This window comes from Miniopterus natalensis, chromosome 2 (genome assembly GCF_054644295.1).
Source record: "Miniopterus natalensis isolate mMinNat1 chromosome 2, mMinNat1.hap1, whole genome shotgun sequence".
NCBI classification, from domain to species: domain Eukaryota; kingdom Metazoa; phylum Chordata; class Mammalia; order Chiroptera; family Miniopteridae; genus Miniopterus; species Miniopterus natalensis.
The window spans coordinates 105,887,505-105,912,036 of NC_142082.1; the positions used below are offsets into that span (position 1 = coordinate 105,887,505).

The window sequence follows — 24,532 nt, forward strand, 5'->3', positions numbered from 1 at the left end:
GCCAGGTGAGGGGCAAAGCTATGGGAATGAGATTTGGGGCAGGAGAAGGGAACAGAATCATATGGAAGACAGAGGGATATAGATTAGGAGGCCTGGAGGAGAGAGGTATGAATTTGGGAGGAAGGGGCCAGGACTGGGGTCTGTGGGGAAACATCATGATCAGAGGGCTAAGCTTAGCTCACTGGACAGGCCATTACCTTGTCCTGAAATAGCCAGAGCACAGAAGGGGCTCCTTGGATCCACCTTTAGCCACCTCTGCCGCCTCCTCCCCTCAGGGCCCCGTGACCCTCACTGCCTGCCATTCACGCCCTGATGCACAGCATATGTGGAGAACCATGGTGAGGGACTAGGTCATAGAAGGCACTAAGGCTTCCACCTTGGTCTCTTGGGTCACTTGTTCTGGGGGAAGCCAATCAACATGCCACGCGGACCCTCAAGCAGCCCAATAGAGAGGCCCACGCAGAAGGAGCTGAGGCTTCCGGCCAAGAGCCATGACCAACTTGTCAGCCACATGAATGACCACGGTGGAAGTGGATCCTCTGGCCCCGGTCAAGCTTGCAGATGACTGCAGGCCTGGCTGACATCGACTGCAACCTTAAAGGGGCCTTGAGCCAGAAACACCCAGCCAAGTGGGCCCTGAATCACTGATCCACAGTGAGAGAGAATAAATGTGACTCATTGTTTAAGCTGTGGAGTTTTGGAGTAATTTGTTAAGCTTTCCTAAGTACAAGAATCGCCCTTTTTGAGGGGGGCATGGCCCCCTCATCAGGGCATTGTCCTCAGCACTCTAGGAGGGGAGGCCTCGCTTGGGTTCTTCCTGTCTGAGCCCTTCGCCTTTCTCCCACTTCCTCACCACTTCTGACCCTCCATAGGCCCTGGATCCTGGGCCTTGCCCTCTTCTCCCTGCCCTGAGACAGGCGAGGGCTGCCTGCCTCTCTCCCTGCTACTCTAGTCCTCACGCGCCTGCTCCCTGGTGACCCAGGGCACGTGGCTTCCCTGCAGGTTTAGCTGTTCAGGGAAGTAATAAGGGCTGATTGGACTGGGCAGGGATGAAAAGCTTGTTAACCACCCATCAGTACAGAGAGGCGGGGTGGGGGAAGACAGCAGAGGACCGATCTGGGCCAAGCCTGGCTGGTCACATGGGGCTGAAGTGGGTTGGTGCCCTGGGTCCCGGCACCTTGCGTTCCAGCACATTCAGCTTCCAAGGTGATGACCAGCACTGTCAGGTCACTGCTCACATGATCTGAGGAGCAGGCCGGGGAGGTGGGCACATAATTGCGAGGTGATGCAGCAGACAGGGAGGAGGGCTCTCGGCTTGGGTTCCTCCACAGGGTCAGTGACCAACCCCATGGCTGTAGCAAGAGTTCTGCCAATACTCCTGATGCAATTGCACTCCGAGGCTTTCTTTGCCCACACCATGTCACCGGCCCTGGGGCCAACTGCGGTGCAATCAAAGGGCCCTGGTCCTGAGGCCAGACTCCCCCGTTCCACGTCAGCAACCAGCAGTGGACAAGTCCCTCCCGGCGCCACTCATTCCTTGTCTCCACTCCGCAGGTGTATGGGAAGGTGGCCTGCACCCTCCCTGGCCCAGCCGGTCCAAGTGCAGCTGGAATGGGGCGTGTTGATGAGAGGAGGGCTCCAGAGGGGGGCAGAGATGGACACAGGCAGCCAGAGAAGGCTCACGGCTCAGAGGGCAACAGCTCTAACCCACCGCAGGCTTCTCCTCCGTATTAATTCTAACACTGTTTTACCTCTATATTCCTTAGGGCTTTTTACTTAGATAATCTGTCAGAAACAATGACAATTTTAATTTCTTTGATCATCATGCCTTTCAGTTTTTTCTTGTCTTGGGTCACTTGGTAACTGGAAGTGGTGGCAGGAGGCCTCGTCATCTCCTTCCTGATTTGGAAAGGAATTCTTACATTTAACTATGAAGTGTACTAGTTGATGAAGATTTTTGAAAGATACCATTTATTAGGCTATGAAGTTTTCTTTTGTTCCAAAGTTGCTGTTTTTGTGTTTGTTTTTTTTTTAAAAAGAATGAGTGTTGACCAGGTTACGGTAACTAGACTTACTGTGGTGGTCATTTCACTATATATACAAATATTGAATCATGTTGTACACTAGAAACCAATGGTATATGTCAATTATATCTCAATTAAAAAAGAATGTGTTAAAAAAAATGTGTTGAATTTTATTGATTGCTTTTTATGCATTTATTGAGATGATCATATTGTTTTTTCCCTTTAATCTGTTGATATAATGAATCATATTAATAAATTTTCTAATATTTAACTATCTTTTAATTCCTGAGACAAACCTAACTTGGTTATGGTGCATCACTTTTTGTTTGCTAGTCATTCAATGCTAGATTCAGTTTCTTCACAATTTGTTTAGAATTTTGTATTTATGCTCTCAAGTGAGAGTGGCTTACAGATTTCCTTTCTCACACTGTCCTTGTCTGATTTAGAGTTTGTTTTTAAGTTTACACTAAACCTATAAAAAGAAGTTTGGAAAATTTCTTTTTCTTTTCTATGAAAGAGTCACTAAGAGACGGAAATTGTCTGCTCTTTGACTTTACAGTAGAATTTTATAAAATCATCTGGTCTGGTGTGTATTTTTTAGGGGAAGGTGTGCAGGTAGATTTTTTAACTACACATTTAAATGTCTTGAGGGGGTATACATCTCAAATTTTCTATTTGTTCTTGAGTGAGTCTTGGTAAGATATTTTTCTTGGATAGTGTTCATTATGTGAAGGTTTTCAAATTTACTGTCTCCGGTTTATAGTTTATCTGTAGTATTTTATCTAAAAGCAAATCCACAGTATAGATAGCATGTCCCTTGGTTATCTATGCTGACTCTCTTTTCATGATTAGTCTTATCAGAGGTTTGTAAGTTTATTTCATTTCTTCTACTTACTTTGGGACTATTCTGATGTTCTTTTTGTTCTTCTTAAGTTAGATAGTCCCCTTACCCATAAAAGGAAGCAGTTGGACTAACTAACCCGTCTGCTTCCAGGCCTGACATTCAGGGGTTCTGTGGCTCCCTGTACTGGTGGAAATGGCTCCCTCACGCTCTGCCTTCTGTTCCCTGCGGAGTTAGGGAGGGAGGCTACTTCCTAGCCCAGATGTCTTGGAAGGAAATGGTCCTGGGGATTCATGGCAGGGTGGGGGGCAGCAGGCCTGCCCAGGGAAGCTGGGAATATGGGAACAGGAGCCAGCTCTCCTGGTGGTTCCTGCCTTCCTTGCAGCTGGTTCCCACAGTTTTTCCAGGGCTTGCCTTGAGGTTCTTTAGGGTCATGGGAGCAGGAAGCACTGAGGTGCTAGGGCCTGGCTATTGGGGTTAGGGTGCCTGGTTCTCCAGGGAAAGAAGCCATCCAGACCTGCAGGGAGTGGGGGGAGGAAATAATTCCCATCCCTCCTTCCCATCTCCTGAACCCAGTTCTTTCATCCTCCAGCCTCTTTGGAATGGAATTTTCCCATTAGGACCAGTTCTGACTCAGAGCTGGTGTTTGAGGCCCATCCCTGGGCTTGGCTACCTTCCTGGGAAAGGGTGGGGAACAGATAAGGAGTCAGCCTGCAACTCCAGGCCACTAGGCTGTGCCTGGGCCTCACCTTCTCCTGGAGGAAACACCTCCCTTGCCCCATGAAGGGTCTCTCCCAAGGCCAGCAGAGCCTGGTGTGGCCTCCCTGGGCCATGCTTTGCCCTGGGATGGAGAGCCCCTGAGTGGCTTCTCTGGGGCATCCCTGACCTACATCTGTGACCCGGCTGCCGTCTGTACTTCAGGGGCTCTCTCTCTGGGCCAGAGCAGAGGCAGCTGGAGGGAGGTGAGTGGAGCAAGTGACGGTAGTGTGGCTGCCAGAGTAGCGTGGAGTCCTCGAAGGAAGCAGTCCTGAGCATCCCTGGGCAGCACGCTGGTGAGCCAAGGAGCCAAGCAGAGCGCTTTCTTGAGAACAGTGGGCTGGGCCGGAGCAGCCCCTGCGCGCTTCCTTGAGGAGCTTTTCTTCCTGGGCTCATGGTCTCACAGCCAGCAGCGTCCCAAATGCCTTCCTTCAAGGTGCCTCAACGAGGATGACAGCCGGGTGGCAAGCTGATTTCATCCCAGGCGCTGACATACTGATTGATGGTGACTCCTGGAAAGCCGCGACCAATTAGGCGTGACCGTGGAGGCTGGGAAAGGAGGGAGGTGTGCCGAGGTGTGCTGCCCACCTGCTGTAGTAGAAATCAATCTTACCATAGTTTTATCTCATGCACGCTGAGGTGTGAAGGGTTGTCAACCCCAGGAGCAGGTGGGTAATAGGCTAGGAAGTCCACCCGTTATTTTAAATAGTGAACCTGATCCGCTGGGATTGGGGTGATGGGAGGCGGCGGACAGGGCGCTTCCTGCAGGCCGACCAGGCCCCGGGTGGCTCCTCCTCAGGACCTGCCCTGACAGCTTGTCCTGACTGTGGGCTTTGTCTTCTGGGGTCTGCACTGGTGGGCTGGGCCCTCCTGCTGCGGCCCAGCCTCTGATGTTACCTTCACCCCACTGCCTTCTCCAGCTGCCTGCTGCTTTCGACCCATTTCCTTCCCCACTGAGCATGGTGACCATCTGCCTTGGGCTTTCTAGAAGCCCAGTTTTATTTCTTTAATAAAGGTGATTGTAAAATGCATCTAAGTAAGATTTAGCAAGAGTTTTCATGTAAGTACTTTCACATATCAGGAAATAGTCCTTTGCAGACTATCTCTGTAGACGTAGTCTCTGAAAGACTCACCGGCCCCAGGACCTGCCCTTCACTTTGTTGAATCCACCTCCTTGGAAAGGCCTTCCTTGAAAGTTTACTCTACAGTAGCCCCTCCCCATCACCTCTGTTGCACCACCATCTGCTGTGTGAAAATAGTCAGTCTACTTGTTGATTTCTGATGGCACCACCCAGTGGGAACTCCTCAAGAGCAGGAGCGTTGTTTGTCCTGTTCACGGCCTATCCCGGCACCTACCCAGCACCTGGTACATGCCAGGTGTTCATGACTTGTTGAATTTCCCTGATGTCTAGCACTGGCATCTTGTTCTGGTCCATTGCTCTCAGTCAGAAATTGCAAATCCCAGGCACCTACTGGAAACATTCCAAGTCAATGCTTGACTTTGAGTTTCCCCATCTGAAGGGTTTTATAAGGGAGCTGCCCTGACCATAGCTCTGCATCCCTATGGCAGATGGACCCAGAGGGGCCTGCAATACCAGGGGGCTCTATCAGGGCCAGAGGCTGGAGGCTGGGAGAACGGTGGCACCGCTCCACATCCCGCACAGACAGCAGCAGATCTTTTTTTTTTTAAATCCTCACTCCAGGATATTTTTTCCATTGCTCTTCCAAGAGAGTGGAAGAGAGAGACAGAAACTTTGATGTGAGAGAGAGACACATTGATTGGTTGCCTCCTGCATGGGCCCCAACCAGGGCTGGGGATTGAGCCTGCAACCAAGGTACGTGCCCTTTGTTGGAATCGAACCCAGGACCCTTCAGTCCTCAGGCTGACACTCTATCCACTGAGCACACCAGCTAGGGCAGCAACAGGTCCTTTTGACCCTCCGTCCTCTCCCAGGCCTGAGCTGAGCTGGGTTTCCTCAGGGGTGCTGTCCAAGGGCCAGTCCTCAGCTTCCTGGGTCAAAGAGTTCCCAGGATGTGACAGGTCATAGCTCGCCCCAGGCTTCTCCTGGAATTTCCCTTTTCCTGGAAGGAGGGTGAGATCATGTTCCCTTTCATTTTAACAGGGAGTAAGGGGACCCAGCCTGGGGTGCTGTTGAGATTTCTGGGTGTTCAGGTTTCTAGTCGCCAGGGGAGCTGGGTGCTGTCTTTGTGGGTGTCCCTGGACCAGCCATCCTGGCCAGTTGCTTTTCTCCCACAGTGCAGTGCTCTGACGCCTCAGCTTGGCTGGAAGGCTTCTTCTCTCCCAGCCAGAAGAGGTCACCCTGTGTCAAGCCAGTTTGTGGAGGCTGACTGAGCATTGACGTACCTGTGAATGCTCGCCAAGCACCTTGTGTCTCTCTCCTGCCCTGATTTCAGTCTGCTCTCTCTCCTGCATTGCAGCCACTTGGCTGTTGTATCCTTCTGCAGAATGTTGGCATCCCTTCCATCAACCAGCAGGGCACCTGGCACACCGTGGGCCTCGGTAAACGTTTGCTCCATTGCACTCTATGGCTCCAAGCACTTTCCCAACAATTTTCCCCCAATCCTTTCACCCGAGTCTGCTGCCCCCTCCATTGCAGGAAGAGCACACCCTAGGTCTCATCAAACCAGATGCTGAGATGAGAAGGTCAGGCTTCTGGAGCTGATGTCTGGTGAAAATCACCTAAGGGTGATGATCCAACATGGTCAGTAGTACCCTGACCCCCCAACATACCCTCACTCTCATGACAGAAAGCCAAGCAGGGCCCATGGGTTCCTGGCCCCTCATGTCTCACTCTGCTAGGTGCACACTGGCAGTCATGGTGATCCTACCTCCAAAGCTGTCCCTGGTCTCCACTGTCACCTGCTCAAAGCTGAGTGTGAGTGAGCGTGTGTGTGTACGCGTGTGTGTGTGTTAGGGGGCCCTGCACCCCCAGCTCTGACCCAGTGCCCACCTATCAGATGACTCCCTATACCCAAGCCTCATTAACTTTAGAGCTTCCTAGTCGTGTCACAGCATGGCTCGGAGGGGTATCACCCTGGTGTAAAGGGGTGACACCACTATGGCCAGAGAAGAGCAGCCTAGCAGCCCAGCTGCCCCTAGAGGCCCCAGGATTGAGTGCATTAGGACTTCCCCTTGCTTCGGACTCTCGCCAGTTTGTCACTCCCACTTGCAGAACAAAAACACAACCGACACAGTTTGCTCAAGTGACATATTTCAATATAATCTCTAAAACTCTATGAATTGAACAGATAAAATACCTCTGGGCTATTTTGTTACAAAATATTTGCCATTTGGATTAGTCGCTGGGTGCAGCCACCCTGCCTTTCTCTAGAGAGGTTTCTCTCCAGCGGGGTGAAAGTTCGTCTGCAGGGAGGAGGGGTGCAGCAGGAACGTATGTTCAGCAGAACACAGGACAGACAGACAGATGGTTATCAGGATAGCCTATCGGGTACAAAGAGACATTCTGGCAGGCTGTGGGGGAACAGGTGGGGTGGGGGTAGGGTTAAGGATTTCAAGGGTCAAGGTTCCTGGGGATGATACGCGCGTGTGCCTCAGGCAGGCAGATGGGCTTCCAGGTCAAGCTGCCTGGGGCAGCGTCTCCCTCCAAGTCTGGAGGTGAGATTTGCCCAAAAGTGGGTGGGAAAGCTAGTTTCTTCTCCACTCCTGATTCTGGAGCCAAATGGATAAAATTGAGAGAGGGGTTCAGATTCCCCAAAGTAAGGCCTAGAGTTAATAGAGTGGGGCCATGTTGGGGTAATTGGGCACACAGCCAGGAGGCTGTGTCTGGGGGCTCAGTAGCATTCTACTGCTCCTAAGCCTTGGGAGAGCAGGAGGGCCCATGAGCATCTCCAGCTGGGCCCTCCGCAAGGGCAGGAAGCTTGTCCAAGGTCTGAGGGCTAGGCTCTGGGGATGGGGACAGAGGGGTCTTAGCCTTAGCCTGTTGGCTGACCAGGGGAGGTGGGCTATTGACACTGGGAATTCTTGCTTCCCTAACAGTGAGGAGGGCCAGCTGTACCTTGTCCCAGGCCACTGGGGATTAAAAGCCTCTCACAGCTCAGGCTTGGCTCCAAGTGCTGCTGAGCCCAGGCTGGTCTGCTTCCTAGGCCAGGACTCCCCGTGCTGCCAGTGGGGCCCAGGGCAGCCACAGCAGTGCCCAGGGGTAAGTCCCAACGACCTGAGCATCCTGGTCCTCAGAGAAAGGGTTTGCATGCTCGAGTCCTAAGATCTCTGCTGGTCCCCATCTGGAAAGTCAGGGCCGCAGCAGAGGTGGAAGGGAGGGGCCAGCTTGCTGTGCCCATCTACAGGGGGAGGGCACCTTGTCAACTAGAAGCACTATGTGAGCAGGTCACAAAGGGCCCAACTGTCAGGACTGTGCTCCTTCCTCACCAGCCCATGGCATTCATGGTCCCCATCCCATGAAAGGGTTTAGTAATCTCAAAACCCCTCTCCATTCATAACTCATACTCCCTGCTGCCCCTCTGTAACTTCCACTCTATGTCCAGCCCCCCTCATTCAAGATTCATTCACTCCCATCACAACTCTGCTCCTGCTGCCCCACCTACACTCTTTTGGGGTGATCCCTGCCCTGGCCAAGGGCATCAGAGATGTGTGAATTTGTGTGCCCACCTGTCAGCCATTCCGTTCCAAAAGGCTCTGACTGGAGTGTCCCTATTACAGTAGAGACACAAGAGAGGGGCCAGGACAACAAGGATAAAAGCTGCTCGGCTGGGAAGCCACAGTGGGGGAGACAGCAAATTGGTCACAAGTTATGGATCCTAGGTTGACAAAGACAGGGCCAGAAATAAACTCACTGGGTGACATCATAATGACGTTTGGTGACTACACACATACAAATGGAACTAGGTCATCTGGAAGCTCTGAGAGAGGGAGAAGAATCGGGGTCTCCTAGCTGGCCCAGGGGACTGCAGTTGGGGCCCAGGGTAGGGGTTGGGAGAAGCACATTCACTTTAGATCTGGCCCACATTCACTGCCACCTCTTGGGACACTTTGATAATGGGTCCAAGTGGGAGCGGAGCTCTGTGAAGGACAGCAGTGAGCTGAGGGCACAGGGAGGAAGAGTCAAGCTTGGCTTGGGACATGATTGAAAGGGCATGATTGGGAACCTCCTGAGGTCTTTGAGGGGAGCTGCCCAGGCTCTGTGGAGTGACCTAAAGGTTGACTCCCCAATGCTGTTTGGCCCTGAGGAGGTCAGTGAGCCCCACTTTGCTCTTCTTTGTAATTTTGAGGGTGTAGGGGCTCTTTTAGTGCCCCCCTGCAGGAGGCAGGCCTGTTGCCTTCCTGGAGGAGGCAGGAGGTGGGAGATTTAAAGGTGAGGGGCAAGGTTGGGATGGCAGCAGGGAAATGCAAGTGCCTGTGGAGCACCTGCTTCTCTTGCCCACGTCTGCATCCAAATCCCTCATGGAGGCCACAAAAGCCGTGCAAGAGGGAGCCCTGACTCTCCCAATGCGCCTCCACTGGCTGCATTTGCTCCTGGGCAGCCCACTGCCCCTTCTCCCCTTCCACAGTGGAGGAAATTAACCACTTCTCACTCATGTTTATGTTTATGCCTGGTGTACACTTTGCATTGGCTGGGTATTATTGGAGGCTAAGAAACTAAAACTCTAAAAAGGTTCATTTTGTAGATAAATGACCTCACAGTTCCACAACCCTGTTGAACTGACCTATGGAGAGCTGAGACCGGTCCCCCTTCCTTCCTCCCTTTCTCAAAGCTTTCCTGGAGTCTGGGCAGCCCTGGGCAGGCAGGACCCAGCTCCAGAGAAAGAGCAGGCCCTGGGAGGAGGGGGAGGATGTGGTCAGGACAACCAACATCCTTGGGGACAGACCAGCAGCCTCCTGAGTTCTGCCAATTTTGGGGGGGCAGGTGCAACAGAGAAAGCCCCCTCCTCACAACTCTCACTTCCTTGGTCCCTCCAGGGATCCAGGGCAGACCACCTTTCAGCCACTGCAGCATCTAGAGCTGAACAGGGAGCCAGGCCACTTTCTGTCCGGTGCTTGGATACTGGCCCCCAGCCCCTCGTACCTCAGGCCCTCTTAGCCTGAGGCCCAGGGCCCAAAAAATTCAGGATCCAGAAGCTGGGTGGGTCTCAGCTCCTGTTCTCTCCAGTCTGTGGTCCACGTGGTGACTGGTGGCAGGAGGATGAGGAGGCCTGGCCGTGCTGGCTGTGCAGGGCCCAGGAGAGTGCGGTGGGGTCTCCAGATTTAAGGGGGGGGGGTGCTCAACTGAGTAAAGAGGCATGGTCAGGTGAGGCAAACCCAGGTGCCAGGGATTGGGGTTCTCTTTCCAAAATGATGGTGATGGTGACCAGGAACACAGTGTGCCAGGGTGTGGGGAGCAGTGAAGTGGCAGCCGGGGCTCCTGGGCACAGCCCAGGGACCTGGTGGCTGCCCTCCTGGGAAACAGTCTACACCAGGCTCCTGGAGCCACTGGAGTAGCGGCGCCGGTGCAGCAGGGAGCCTGGTGGGCAGTACTGGTGAGGGTGGTTGTAGGGGGGTGGCGGGGGGGGCAGGGGGGGCTGGTGGATGACCTTGACTGGGGAGCTTGGGCCGCCCAGGGGTGTGGAGCCGCAGGAGTCAGAGGAGGAAGAGGCGTAGCAGGAGAGAGCCTGGCTTAGCAGGGGCTCCATGCGGGCCAAGCAGGGCTTGTCCAGGACAATGACCTTGACAATTTGCTGACACTGCACCAGGGTCCCTGGGGGCGTGGGCAGTGATGATGGCAACTGCGGCAGGGCCTGCTCTCTCAAGGGGCTAGGCTGCGGGTCTGGCAGTGGCACCGGAGCTCCCCTCTCGGCCCCCAGTCCGGAGTTGTGCTGGGACGTTTGAAGCCTGTTGTGAATTGACACCTAGTTTAGAAACAGCCAGAGAAGCATGGAATGTTACAAGACTAATACCCAGCTACTAGGACTGGCTACCCTGAGCCTCCCTTCTCCCCTTCCCTGGCTCCTGTGCCCATGGGGGCTCTCAGCCTTCACTTTGACTCACTCCCATGTCTCCACCCGAGGAAAACTGGCAGCTGACGGACGTTCCAACCCTGCAGTCAAGAGACTAATGGGCTCTGCCACTATGAGCAGCCTCAGTTCTCTAGGCCTCAGTCTCCTCATCTGTGAGACGAGCAGTTGTTCCAGACTCTCAGGTTCTGCATAGCTCTGCAGTCTGATCTCATGGGCCTGCTGGGTGGCTTTGGGCCATGGGTAAACTTCTCCCTACCTTCCTCTCTACCAGCACCTGAGCTTGAAAAGCAGGGGTAAGGGTCTTTGCCCCCTCCCTGCCTCCCAAGGGTGTGTTGAGGACCAAGGGAGGACACAGGGACAGGGTTCAGCATCTGGACCTACCCCATCCCCCCGGGCTCCTAAGGCCATGATCACACATTCAAGAGCGGCCCAGAGAGCAAAGGCCAGAGTCAGATCCCCAGCTGCCTTTATGGCCCAACCTGGGTCCTGGTTAAGTTTATTCTGTTGCAGGAGCGGGTACCCAGAAAGACTCTGATCCTTGTCTCCTAGGTGGGGAATGAGGAGGCAGCTCCCTTCCCAGGCCATGGAGGTCACTAGGAACCAGCCTGGCCTCCTCTTGACAGCAGGGGGAGGGGGAGGAGAATCTAGAGGATTCTGGAAGGAGAGGGGTTTAATTCCTCACCCCTAAGTCTCTAGATACTACAACGCTGGACACCTGAGCCCTTTGGGGGTGCCTGAGACCCTTCTCTCTGAGGATGATTCCTACTGTCCTTGGTTCCACCACTCAGGACAGGCTGCTCAGAGTTTGGAAAAGATCCAGGTTATAGGGAGGGGACCTTATCCCCAGGCCTAGACCTGGATGGCCCAGCCCAAAACTATTTCAGATCCCTAAACCAGCAGATCTTAACCTTATTTATTGGCAAAAGGTGCAATTGCAGGCACCCCCCTTCCTGGGTCTGTGCACTGCCAGTAGACTGTGTCTCTCTCCACAGCCCCTGAGCCCTGGTTCTTTGTCTGCCCTTCAATATTCACAAGCCCCGCACCACGCTCAGCAGGTTGCAGGCTTTACTCTTCATCCTCAACCTCCAGCCTTGGCAGCACTTTTCAGGCCTGAGATTCCCACAAACTAATGAAGGGGCCCCTGAGCCCTGCACTGCCCTACCAAGACACAGGGCAGGCAGAGAGCTTGGCTGGGCCTCCTTCCTCTTGGGGAGCCCTTCGTGGCCCTCACTTGGGCAAAAGGCCTCTGTCCACTGCTGCTGGAGGGGACAGGCTCCCGCCCACCATTATTCTGACCTATTTCTCAGGAGGAAAGTGGCCAAGACAGCAGGGGCAGGCTTGTGCCCCTTCCGCTCTCTCCTCTCAGACTCTACAACTGCCCCGCCCCAGGCAAGTGCCCAGCTGCCCCAGTCCAAACTCGCTGAGCGCTCCTCCTCCTCCCCAGCTGCCCCCATGTAGCCCCCAGCTCTTGGCCTCATCCTGCCCCGCCTTTCACCTCCTGCTTTCTGATTCCACCTCCACTGTCCCACCTCCCTCCTCCCCACCCCAGCCCGATCCCTTATCTTTAATAGTAAGTGAAAAGCAGGAAGTGACAGCAAAACATTCTCTAATTTTGACCCTCTTCTCACCTCCCTGCTGATGAGAGAGAGAGAGAGGGATTGAGGATGGAACATGAGTAGCAGGTCAGAACAGCTTGGAGAAGATGGAGAAGCGCCTGCCAGGGGGATTGGGCCAGGCAATGAGGAAATGTCAGAGAGAGGGCAGGGGACACGAGAGCTCAGGGTCCAGCTGAGAGGCCGGGGCAGCGAGGCTGCCCTCTGTGCGGGGGAGCAGAGACTGGCAGGGCCCTGGGGCTAGCTGGGGGTGGCAGCCTTGCAGATAGCCACATGGCCCTCTGGGCAGGGCAGGAGGAGAGAACGGGCCATCAGATTGCTTGTCCTCCCTGTGCAGGTCAGGCTAAGGAGCGGGCAGGGCTGGCAGAACAAACCCGAGGACTGGTAACTCCGTGTGTTTATCTGCAAGGCTAGAGAATGGGCAGCTGCAGGAAGATGGGGAGAGAAGGGGACGGGATGGAATACCCACCCTGGGGGCTTGTCAGCTGCTGGGGCAGGAAGCTCCTCGGAGTAAAGGTGCCTCCTCCAGATACAGGTGTGTGGGAGATGGGGGCCATGGGGAAGGGGGAAGCGAGGAAACTGGGATCCCCTGGGGTATCTTAGGGCTTTCCTGAGCTTAGTCAGGCTGGTGGGCAGCAGGGCTCCTCCCTCAGACCTATACATGGGGCTCCTCCAGCTTGGGGGGGGGTGGGAAAGGAGGTGTCTGTGTGAGCAGCTAGCGGTCCCTGAAGGCTTGGCAGAAAAGGAGTGAGGGGGCTCACTGGGGCTTGAGGGGAGCCAATGCAGGATGGGCCCAGCAAGGCTTGCAGGGGCAACTGCATGCCCCCCCCGCAGGTGACACTTTGAGGCCTGGGAAGGGCTGGCTGCTGCTGCTACTTCCCCAGTGCCTTCCTATGTGGCTTGAGGATGGGCTGCCCTTCCCTCTGACATGGACAGTCTTCAGAGAGATCAGCTCTCCCCCCAGGAAACCCTGAAGACCCCAACCCTACTCTGCCTCATTTTTTCCAGCACACACCCCTACCCCATGGTCAGCTTTCCAGATGGACCAGCTGTTTCAGGGAGAAGCTCCACCCTCCAACATCTCCAAGAGGCATCTGGAGGGCAGGGTCCACCCTAGAAGGGGTGACTCTCTGGAAAGGGTCCAGGCTCCCTCATGGAGGATGGGAGAACTTGGGGGAGGGGAATATTGGGCTCTCTGATATAGCAAGTATTAGGAGATTAGTGTGCTGGGGATGTGGGCTTGGGGTGTGTGGGAGGGATTGCGTGGAGGGCTTCATCTGCATGGTGTTAGTCTGAGAGCTGGACCCTGGAGGGCAATCAGCTGGGCCAGGCTAGGAGATGGGAAAAATGCTGCAGCTTAATTAGGCGCTGGAACAGTGGCATTACCCATGCTAGCAGTAACTTTTAATTGTATCTCTTGAAATTGGTAAAATGGTGAGTCGGGCTGGGGAGGCATTGATTAATACCTGAGAAGAGAAACAACAGAGACGGTGAGAAGGACAAGCTGGGGCACAGAATCACTCACCTGGGCAACCAGGCCTCCACTTACCTCCACAGTGCTCTCCGAAGGCCTCTCACCAGGTGCAGCTTCCCTTTTGGCTTTGAATGCAAAGAGCACAGGGCTCATTCTCCACCCTCCCAATACAAACCCCTATCCCCTCCTTACCCCCTCAAATTGAGCATGCCTGCAACTAGAGTACGGGGTTGGTGTGGCTGGGTGCCACACCACTCCTGACTGAGATGCAGCCAGGTCAGTGGACTGGCAGTTCTTCCACTTAATAGCTGTGTGACCTTGGGCAAGATGTTACACCTCTCTGAGCCCCCGCAGACCAGAAGATCTCTGAGATTCCTTTGAATGTGGGCATCATTGAATCTAATTTACCCACACTCAAAGCTTTTCCCATAGGGACTGTGTAAGTTGGTTATGAGCTGGCATTGCTTCTTGGCTCCCAGAAACACATGAAGGCTCTACTGGGCATTTGTGGGCACCACATTTATCGGTCTTCTTCAAACACAGGCTCCTTGTTCCTTGTTTGTTCCCATCCCTGCTGCTTAGCCCGTTGCTGGGGATTCAGTGAAGTGAAGTGAGGCCCGCACAGCACTCACCACAGGGCCTGGCGTGTCAGAGGCGATAAAGGCTCTGTAATTGCTACAAGGGTGTTCTGACTGGCCTGGTGCAGCACCAGGGACCCTTTGGACCCCCAGGGACAGCTTGATGACTTTCTCTGGCTTAGTCATCTCCCGCCCCCTCCCACCCCCACCCAGCAGACATTCCAGGGCTCCTCTGCTGGAGACCCACATATTTCTCACACCCTCTGGGGTGGGGGAGGTTGCCAGTTCCCACGCTGTGCTCACCCCTGTGCTCTCTGTAGTACAAAAGGGAGCTGGGCCAGCATTTGGCATCAAGAAGTACTCCATGTGGAGACACCTGACAGACAGGGCCCTAGAGACACATGGCCTGGCCTGACCAGGGGCTGCAGCTCAAAAGAGGCAGGCTGGAGTGCAGAGTGCGCAGCGGCTGTCAGGGAATCAATCACAGCTGACATTCAGCTTTGGAGTTTAAACGGCTGTGAAAACAAGCAGCTGTGACCTGATAGAAATAAAGGGGCCGGCTGAAAAGCAGGCGTGTGTGTTGTGTGTGTGTGTGCGCGTGTTCAAGGAGGATCATGAATGCATGATGGCAGGTCAAATTCAAGCAAAGAAGGTGACATCACAGTGAGAATCTCCACAAAGTTCAAAGAGCCCTAAGCCCTGCTTAGAAAATGAGTCACCTCTTCCAGCTGGTATGCCTTGTCCTGGGGTGCTGTGTTGCAGCATCCTGGCGTCCTGGCCTCACTGAAAGCTGTGGACCAGCATGAGACCCACTGGAGCTTCTCGGCTCAAGCTGGTGTCTTGCTAGGACCCTGGCTTTCCGGGCTTAGCTCAGGGCACACAGCAGGCACTCAGTAAGTGTTTGTTGCATGTAAGAATACGTGCCTGAATTAACTAATGAGTGCACAGTTCTGGGTCCTTTGCTGGGGGTTTGATGGGATGGGATTGATTTCTCATGCCACCTCTCCTAATTCTTTTTCGTTCGGGACTGTAAAGGTGGAGGCAAGTCCTCTCGTGCTCCCTGAAGGTGGGGGTAAGGGCAGGGCGAGGTGTAGGAAGGTAGAAGATGTCAGCGGGAGGAAGGAAGCAGGTCTAGAGAACGTGGCCAAAGGGACATAAAGCCTAAAGCTGGCTTCATTCATCTGGAGTGAACAATTAACCCCCCAGTGAACAGCGGTCTCCGGAGAGCCTGGGTGTGTGAGGACAGAAGTCATTGTCACCAGGGCCAGGATCATCAGGGCTCAGGCCTGACTCCTGGGGGGGGGGGGGGACAGGGATGTAGCATGTGGACGCCGGGCCCTGGTGCAGTCTCTCTCCTTCCTCTTCACTCCCACCACTGAGGCCCCATGAGACTAAGCCTGGAACTCCTCAGCAGGAAGAAATGGCCATGGAAACGAGCACTTCCCTTACCCAGATCTCCCGGGAACCCAAGCCCAGGGGCGGCAAGTGGCGTCCATGCCACTTGTGCCCCAGCCATCCAGGCCTGGGGTCTGAAACTCAGGGTCCAAGGCTCACCTGTAGGCGATCCCTGCTTCGGCTGTGGGTCCACCTGCGCTCCTCCAGACTTGAAGGAGAGTGTCTTTGCTCCCTGCTGCTTCTCCAGCTCCCCTAGGGAATGGAGAGGCTCGTGAACAGAGAAACCCTAACCTCAGCCACACCGAGGTGAAGAAGGAAAGGAGGAAACAGAGAGAGCGGGAAGAGGGCAAATCCCTAACACGCTACAAAACATGGGCCTCAGGGTCGGGCACCCCACTTCATGGCAAGTTAAATACCTTCTGGGGCCTCAGTTTCTTCATCTGTATATGGGGATGACAATATCTACTTGAATGTAGATGTTAAGAAGAGGAAGGTGGGCTGTGTGGGTTTGAATCCTGGTTCTGATACTTTCTCTCTGTAGCTTTAGGCGAGTCACTGAGCTTCTCCATGCCTCACCTGAGGGACAGCAGTGCCCACTTCAAAGTGTCCTTAAGGGGATTTCCATGAGGAAATACATTAAGGCACTTAGAACAAGGCCTGGCTTGTGGCAAGTGCTCACTAAATACCTTTTATTACACTGTGTAAGACTCCTTTGGCACAGTAGACCTTAGAGATGGCAAGTGAGGTCTGGCCAGCCGCCACGCTCCCCTTGGCGCTGAACCCCAGCCTCTGCTGCTCCTCAGGAAGAGACCCCAGTGCCCAAGGGTCTGTGAGTGCTGCACACCTGCGTGGCCAGGGCATCTGTCTTGGTACTCAACTCCAATTTCTCTCTCTCGACTGTAAAACCCGTTCCTCCTTGTTCTCTGGGTGTTGCTAGAGAACTGCCAGTGACCATCCTTGGAGATTTGACAGTCATTATTAAATCACTCCTTCAGCTTCTCTCTTCCAGGGACATAACTCAAGTTCCTTTTATTAAAGCTATTCTCCTGGGTCCCATTATCTGCCTCTCCGGTTGTCTATAATCCAGGGACACAGACTGCAAACCCCCAAACCAAAACCATTTGTCCTGATTGCTCTGAATCACAGCATCAATCAATGTGAAATACTTGACGGAACTGAGCTTCGTTCCTCTCCCCACAGAGCTGCTTTCTCGGCTTTGGGAAAGTGAGCAAGGAGTCCAAGGAACCTGGGTACAAGTCTTGTTTTGTCACTGACTGGTGAACTTCACAACCTCCTCAAGCACTGTTAGATTCAGTTTCCTTATCTATAAAATGAGAACAATGCTACTCACCTCATGAAAGTGTGGCAAGAATTATATAACAGTAAGTTCAGCATTCAGCCCAGGGCTGGGCATGGAACCAGTGCTTAATAAACTGTAGCTGTTGCTGATTTTCATTTGCTCCTTTCTACTTGCCTCCCTGACCGGCCCTGCCTGCATCTTCCCTCAGCTGCTCCTTCCCTCTCTCCCCATCTGAAGATGAAGGGCTAGATGTGAGCCTCTCTCCCTACTTCCCTGCCCTCTAGACAGCAGAAGAGGATATTTGCCTCCTGACATACAGATTCTGGTGATATCTACTCCTTTGTGCTCTGGGGAGATATATGATGTGCTGCGCCCAGGCTGAGGGGAAAAGGTGCCTCTTGCAATAATGCCGGTGCCCATGGGCCCACTGTGGCTCCCCAGCTGCTCCCCAGGGCTGTGTGGAGCCACCTGTGACATTTTTTTTCCTTAATTTATTTTGTTGAAAATATTACTGATGTCCCCCCTTTTCCCTCCCACTGACATTTTGACAATGAGAGAAGTGAAGCCATTTCAGGGTGTGTTCTTGAGAATGTTCAAGATCAGTAGCCGGCAGAAGCTGCATCTGAGCATCAGCCCAGTCCTCTCGAAAAGGGTCTGTTTGTTGTACTAGTGAACTCAAGTATGTCGACGGAGTGCAGAACAGGAATTTACACACCCTCCCTTCACCTAAGCAGTAACTGGAATTATATAGGCTGGTCTGGTGGGTTTTTTATTTTAACTTGATTTAGCTTTGGTTGTTTTCTTAGGAAACTATCAACAAAACCTCTTCTCTCCTTCCCAGAGTGGAAAGTACATGAACCTCAAAATCAGACTTAAATGCAAATTCCAGCTCCTCTGCTTTTAATATGCATGACCTTGGACACACCCCTTAACTTCTCTGAGTCTTATCTGGCAAATGGGGACAATGCACCCACAATGCAGCATCAGTGTGAGGATTAGTGGAATATAAACAAACTGCCTAGCACATAGCTGGTGATCCCAAACACTGATTAAAAAGCAGCACTCCGTAATATGGTCCCTGCTCAAAAACTCCCACTGCCTTTCCTGTTGCCTAATGGATTTTTATGAATATATTTTAATCCTCACCCGAGGATATTTTTATTGATTTTTAGAGAGAGAGGAAGGGAAGGAGGGAGAGAGAGAGAGATGTGAGAGAGAAACATTGATAGGTTGCCTCCTGTACGCACCCCCAACTGGGGATCAAACCTGAAACCTAGGCACCTAGGTATGTGCCCTGACTGGGAATCGAACCTGCAACCTTTTGGTGCATGGGATGATGCTCCACCCCTAAGCCACCGGGCCAGGGCAGGTTTTTATGAATTTAGAAATGTTTTTCAACTAATTGGTTGTATAAGGCAGACCTGAAGTTTAGTTTTATTTTCTGTTTTACTTTCTGAATCCATTCTTATTTGTCTTAAAGGCTATCTGAAGCCACAGCAGTGCTTAAACAGTAAAAGCCTGCAGATGGACATAGGTTGCAGGTCAGCACTGCTCTTTTCTTAAGCCGAAAAGCAACCAGTAAACCACCCGGACATATGAAGAGACCGTGTTTTCTAAACCTCCTGAACTGGAGCCATCAAGAATCAAGGTTTTCCTTAGAAAAACAGAAAGACCAAGATGAGGGACAGTCAGAAACCCAGCCTGGGCTCTTCAAAGCACAACTTTATGAAAATTAAGTCGGGGGACTATTTGAGATGAAAAGAGATGAAAGAAACGAAACAACCAGCTATAATGCACCTGGACTGGATCCAGAGGAAAAGATTGTACAGGGAATTTGATGGCAGAGAAACTAGGCTCCGGACCTCTTTGGTTTGCATGCCTGCCTTGGTCAGCTTGCTCAGCGTCCTGGTCCAAACAGAGGAGTTCTCAGCTCCAAGGGGCCCACATGCAGCCCCATGGCCTGGCTAGGTGTGCACACATGCATGCATGCTCTAGCCTACCTCGATGTATTGAGAAGAAACAGAAGAGCAGTGCACCCACATGGGGCCGTGATTATGCAGTGGGCTGGGGAGGGTTCAGGACTGTAGGAGGGTCCTTGGCTCACCACACACTCCCTCCAAAGTGGGGGAAGGAGTCAGAGTGTGTCTGTCTACAAGCCAACTCCATCCCTTGTTGATTGGGAGCTGGCCCATCCACCCTGCCAACCGCCTCAGAGAGCCTGGGCTGCACTGTGTCCTTACACTCTATCCGGATCTGCTCCAGTTCTGTCACCTCCGCGATGGACTCCTTCAGGTCCTCCACAAACTTCTGCATCTCGTCTGAGCCCAGGGCACAGAAATGCAGCACCTGCTTCTTCTCGGATCCCGAGAGTGGGGTCACCAGGGTGATACCATGAGAGTAATCTGGAAACCAGACCCCAGGCCCATGGGCCGTGAGCAGCAGCAGGTGAGGCTGGAGCCAGCCCAGCATGCTTCCCCCTCCACCCTCCCTACAGCCCTCAACTTCCCCCAACCATCCTCCGCCACATCCCTGGGTCCCACAGGGACTCACATTCATTCTCAAAGAGGTGGAACTGCATGCCCAGCAGGCCAACTGACTTGCAGAAGGTGTATGTGGAGGAGCTCTTCTTCTTCGGGCAAAGTTTGAGAATCTGTCCAGGAGAGGGAGACAGAGATGCACTGGCGGGTGTTCACATGCATGTGCAAGCCTGGATGCATGAACCCCAGGGACAATCCTGACCACACAAGCAAAGATACATGCACACACGTATACACACATGCACACTTGTATACTTAGGATATGTTCACACATGCATACACATACATGTGCATCTACACATACACCACACATATATAAACACCCACTGTATCAAAATACGGGTTGTGTGTTTTTTACTGCATAAAACCCACCAGTGGCTATTCCCACTGCACTTAGAAGAAGCTAAGCCACACTTCCTGCCTAAACCAATCTAGTCCCAGCCTTACTCCGGCTTATGCTCAAGCCACACTCTCCTCCTTTCTGTAGCTTGAACAGGGCAGGCTCTGTCCACCGCAGGCCCTTTGCTCATGTTACTCCCTTTCCACAACTCTCCCTGCAGCTTTTTGCACAGTGGGGTTACTCTCATTACTTAGATATTAAATGAAATGCTACCTCCTTAGAGATTCCTTCCTTGACTGCTCTATCTAAAAACCAAACAAAAACAAAATAAATAAACAAAAAGTCCACCTTAACATCAGTCACTCCCTGTCCTATTACTGTTCTATTGTTTTCATAGCACCTTCCTCTCAATTTGATATTAACTTCTCTATTTGTCTTCTCAATTACTTTTTTATCTCCTTACTCTACTAAAATGAAAACTCTGTAAGCCAGTTGCTCAATACACAAATATTTCTTGAGCACCCTCCATGAGCTGGACTCTGGAGACACAGGAGAAGGGAGATATAAGGCCCTGCCCTCAGGGTGCTTATGCTTTGGTGGAGGAAGACAGTCAGGGACAATACAGCACAATAAGCACACAAAGAAACAAAAAATGGATACGGTAATTTCAGAGACTGAGAAGTGTTTTGAAGGAAATGAAGGATTAGACAGTGACTGGCAAGCTCCCTTGCTAGGTGGGCAGGGAGGGCCTGTGTAAGGAGGTGATGCTTGAATTGAGACCTGAATGAAAAGAGGGTGGTGGTAGGGCAAAGGTGGGGGGTAGGTGGGATGAGGGGGAGGAGCTTTTCAAGCAGAAGGACCAGCAAGAACAAAGGAAGGCCTGCGATGGAATTGTGGGGGTACATGGGAGGGGCCCACAGGAGGCAGCCTGTGGGGCAAGGTGCCAGAGCAGCTAAGGAAGAAGCCAGGGCATGAGGTCAGAGGTCAGAGGTCCTGGAGCCCCGGGGCTGGAAGGTGGGACTTTCTTTTCCTGCATGGCAGACAGGCCTGAAATGCACTCTGGAATGATCACTCCTGGCTCTGTGGAAGATGGACCTTAGCGCAAGATTGTTAGATTTGGGGTAATTTTAAAAGTAGTGCCAATCAGATTCATGGGTAGACAGGATGTGGGATATGAAGGAAAGACAGAAACCAAATTCTGTTCACCATTGTTTGCTAGCACTTAAAACAATGCATGGCACACAGTGGACACTCATTAAACATGTGTGGAATAGATACCTGTCTTCAAAGAGCAAAGAATGAGTACCATACAGATGTGGACATGCACACGCGAGCACACGCACACACACGCACACACACACACCAGCATCCCTTCAGGCCCAGGGACAGCGCTTAGGTCCAGGACCAACACCATACACCCTGGCTATGGGACATGAAGCACATCCCTGTATCCTGCCTGCCCAGGCTTCCTCTAATACTGGACTGCAGCATCCAGGATCTAATTCATTTCCACCATGACAGTGGAAATGATTTAACCTCTCTATGCCTCCACTTCATAACTTATAAGGTAGAAATGATCCTATCCACCTGAGCTACCTCACACCTATGATGTAAAAATGCCACAAACAAGGTAAATCAGCCACTAAGTACACAGCATTTGGTGTGAAACTCTTCTGCTCCTCTTTGGGAGTCCCCGCTAAGGCCAAGCAGGCCAGCAGGTGCCTGGGCCTGTTGGCTCACCACCAGCAAGTCGTTGAAGAGGAACACCTCCCTCTGATGGGCGGCCTGCTTCTGCAGCTTGTTCACATCCGTCACCTCAAAGAGCCGGCTGCAGCAGACCAGGCGGCGATGGGGCACTGACAGCACCTGGAGAGAGGCATGTGCTCAGCAGGAGATGGCCCAGAGCTCAGGGCCCTGCCCCCACCCAAAGCACCCATTTCCCAGAAAAGCAGATGGAGGCCCAGGACACTATTACAGGGCCTGTACTTGACCCTAAACCTCCTCTCTCCTCGCTGGGGCTCTTTCCCCTTCCTCACGTTTCTTAGGGAGCAATGCTGGGGGAGAAGGGCTCAGTATGCTGGAGTAAGTGAGGAGGTAAAGGAATGGGAAAGACAGTTGATAAGCACTTCCAGACTGTTCACATCCAGTTGCTGTCAACCTGTTTCCCTCCAAGGCCTTCTCGAGGGCACCCTATTTCCCAGGCTGTGGCCTGCAAGATGGCACCCACCCATTTTCCACTGCACACCTAAACGCAAGTGTAGAAAATGGGGGACTACAGGGACACCTCAAGGTGTAAAAACCATCTACTCCAGTGGCATCTGTAGACCAGAGAGATGCTAAAACCTCAGCAATATAGGCTCTGGGCAGAAAAGGGCCAACCCTGTGCAGACTGGGTGGAGGAGCCAGCGCACAGCCTCCAAGGAGGTCCCCAAAGTGCCCCCAGCAATTCAGGGAGGAGGAACTGGAGACCGAACCCAGAACCTGCTCCACACCCTTTGTATTTATGGCATGAAGAGCCTCCGCTGTCATGTAAGTAGAGTAGTAAACCAAAGAGAATGCTTACCTTAAAAATAACTGCAAACTCACAACATATTGCCTGTGACACAGGTCGCAACTAAGGGGCACCCCTGTGGTTTGAGATACCGCAGTCTAAAGCCTACCTTAGCCCGTTCTCTGTGTCTATCCAGTGGGACTAGCCAGGAATGCCCAGTAGCCATCCTCATTCTAAACCCCCCTATCTAGCCATCCAGATGCTTCAACCCTAGAGCACTGGGCAGTCTTGCCTGACAACTCACCTCAGTCTCCCTGCTGCAGCAGCTGGGAACAGAGGCAATAAGGGTGCAGTGCATGGCACACGGTAGGGACTCAATAACTACTAAGTACACAAGTAACAAAAAGTGTTTTTGAAAGGCAAGGAGGAGAATAGGAGATGTTAGGGAGAAAAAAATGAGAGGAGATTGGCAATGGGGGAGCTTAGCAGACACAGAAGAGGACATGACCCTCCCCGAGAGATACTGCTCTGCAGTGGGCACTTACTGTCTTCATGCCCACAATGGACTTCTCCACCTTGGTGACATACGTGACGTGGTCCTCATTGGACTTGAGCTCCTTCTGCTGTATCCTTTCGTAGATGCCTACCACCAGTTCTCTGGGGATGTCTGCGCCATCATCCACGCCTGCAGTGTGAGAAGGGAGGTGGGCAGGTGGAGGAAAGATGTGTTAGAAGCCTGCAGTCAGAGAGGGGAAGCCCCTACCAGATTGATGCTCCCAAAGGGTGGCCTTGATTTTGCCCTGTCCCTGTTCCAAAGCCTTCAATGGCTGGCTGCCCATATCCACTAAATTAAAGACAAACTCCTTAGCCAGGCACTAGAACTATTATAATATGATCCCAACACACATTACTAGCCTCATCTCCTATTGTTTCAGAACCTCCACTCCCACCTCCAAATACAGCCTCCCTGCACCTGCTATATGACCTTGTTTCTGCAGTCTGTCCTCCTTGCATTTGTCTAACCCCCTCTCCCCTGCCCTGCCACGAGAGCATCTTAAAGGCCAATGTTCTGTCTAGTTTCCTTTTGAATTTTCCCCTTCTTGGGCCTCCCTTCCCTTCCAATAAGGAGCACAGTGCTCAGTGATTAGTTGCTGAATGAGTGACAAGATTGTTCCCTCGCTGGGAACGTTGGGAGAATTAGACATTGACTGAAGAGGAGCAGGGCAGCCCATGTGCAATGCAGGTAAGGAGGCCCTCTATCCACCTCCTACTTCATAGTAATGGTAAAACTCTGGTAACAAATATTACTAGCAGGAAATGTATCAACATGAAAACAAATTTCTTTGGAAGTAGAAACAGAGGCAATAAAGAACTTCTACTTTTTCTAAATCTTTAATGACAGTACACTTCTTTGATAAGAGGAAAAAATTGAAAATAAAGCAACCTTGGCAAGTGTCCTCAAAGGAGTTTTCTTATGACTGAAAGGACATTCACCTTCTATGAGCAACTCTCTGTATTGACCCTGTTTCTTCCACATCTGTACTTGGCTCTTAAAGGTGGGCTAATGGGCCATGCAGCACCCCTGGGGGCCTGAAAGAAATCAAACCGGGGCAAGAAAAAGCAGGGATCAAGACTGATTACACAGAGGCTCCCAGGTAAAGATGGTAGGTTGCACACCTGCTCTTTCTGAATCTTCTGGTAAAAAGGAATTTTTAAAAGAGGATACATCCACAATATAGAGATCCAAGATGGCAGTGGATTGAATGAAAGCTACGCCGACACTCTTCCAGGACCAAAAGGGAATCACAGCTGAAATATAAAAAAACTACCCTGAATAATCAACTGCAACTGAAGAAGAGCTGGAGACTACCCTCATAACCAAGGACCTTTAGGAGTCTGCATAGACTGGTAGGAAGTGTGGAGGCACAATAGGGCTAGCCAGGCTCCCATAGGCAGCAGCTGAAGGTCCAGAGGGATATCTTAGGTGTTGGGGGTTCCCACTGAGGACTCTGGGGTCTAAACCCCAAACTGGGCTCCCCAGCCCAGGGCACCAGAACTGAGAAAGATGCCGACATAACACCTGGCTGTGAAAAGCAGAGGAGTTTCTGTCTGTCAGGGAGAGATGTCTGGAAATGCAGGCACCCTCTTAAAGAGCCAACACACAAAGTTTTGTGTGAACTCACTCACCTTGGG

At 52.4% G+C, this 24,532-nt stretch overlaps 1 protein-coding gene across 3 annotated transcripts in view; it reads right to left on the minus strand.

The window, feature by feature from the left end:
• Positions 1 to 9,862: 9,862 nt before the first annotated feature.
• IQSEC3 (IQ motif and Sec7 domain ArfGEF 3) overlaps positions 9,863 to 24,532 on the minus strand; it is a 102,052-nt gene continuing 87,382 nt past the window's right edge. For 2 of the 3 annotated variants that reach the window (XM_087813859.1, XM_087813858.1), the window contains 7 exons: positions 22,885 to 23,024; positions 21,589 to 21,714; positions 19,522 to 19,621; positions 19,212 to 19,373; positions 15,831 to 15,923; positions 13,774 to 13,823; positions 9,863 to 10,503 (listed from right to left, as the gene is read on the minus strand). In XM_087813859.1, coding sequence (XP_087669985.1) covers positions 10,066 to 10,503; positions 13,774 to 13,823; positions 15,831 to 15,923; positions 19,212 to 19,373; positions 19,522 to 19,621; positions 21,589 to 21,714; positions 22,885 to 23,024 — 1,109 coding nt within the window. In that variant the 3' untranslated portion in view covers positions 9,863 to 10,065. Of the gene's footprint in view, positions 10,504 to 13,615; positions 13,691 to 13,773; positions 13,824 to 15,830; positions 15,924 to 19,211; positions 19,374 to 19,521; positions 19,622 to 21,588; positions 21,715 to 22,884; positions 23,025 to 24,532 lie in introns of those variants that run through there. The other variant, XM_087813860.1, reaches the window with a different exon arrangement.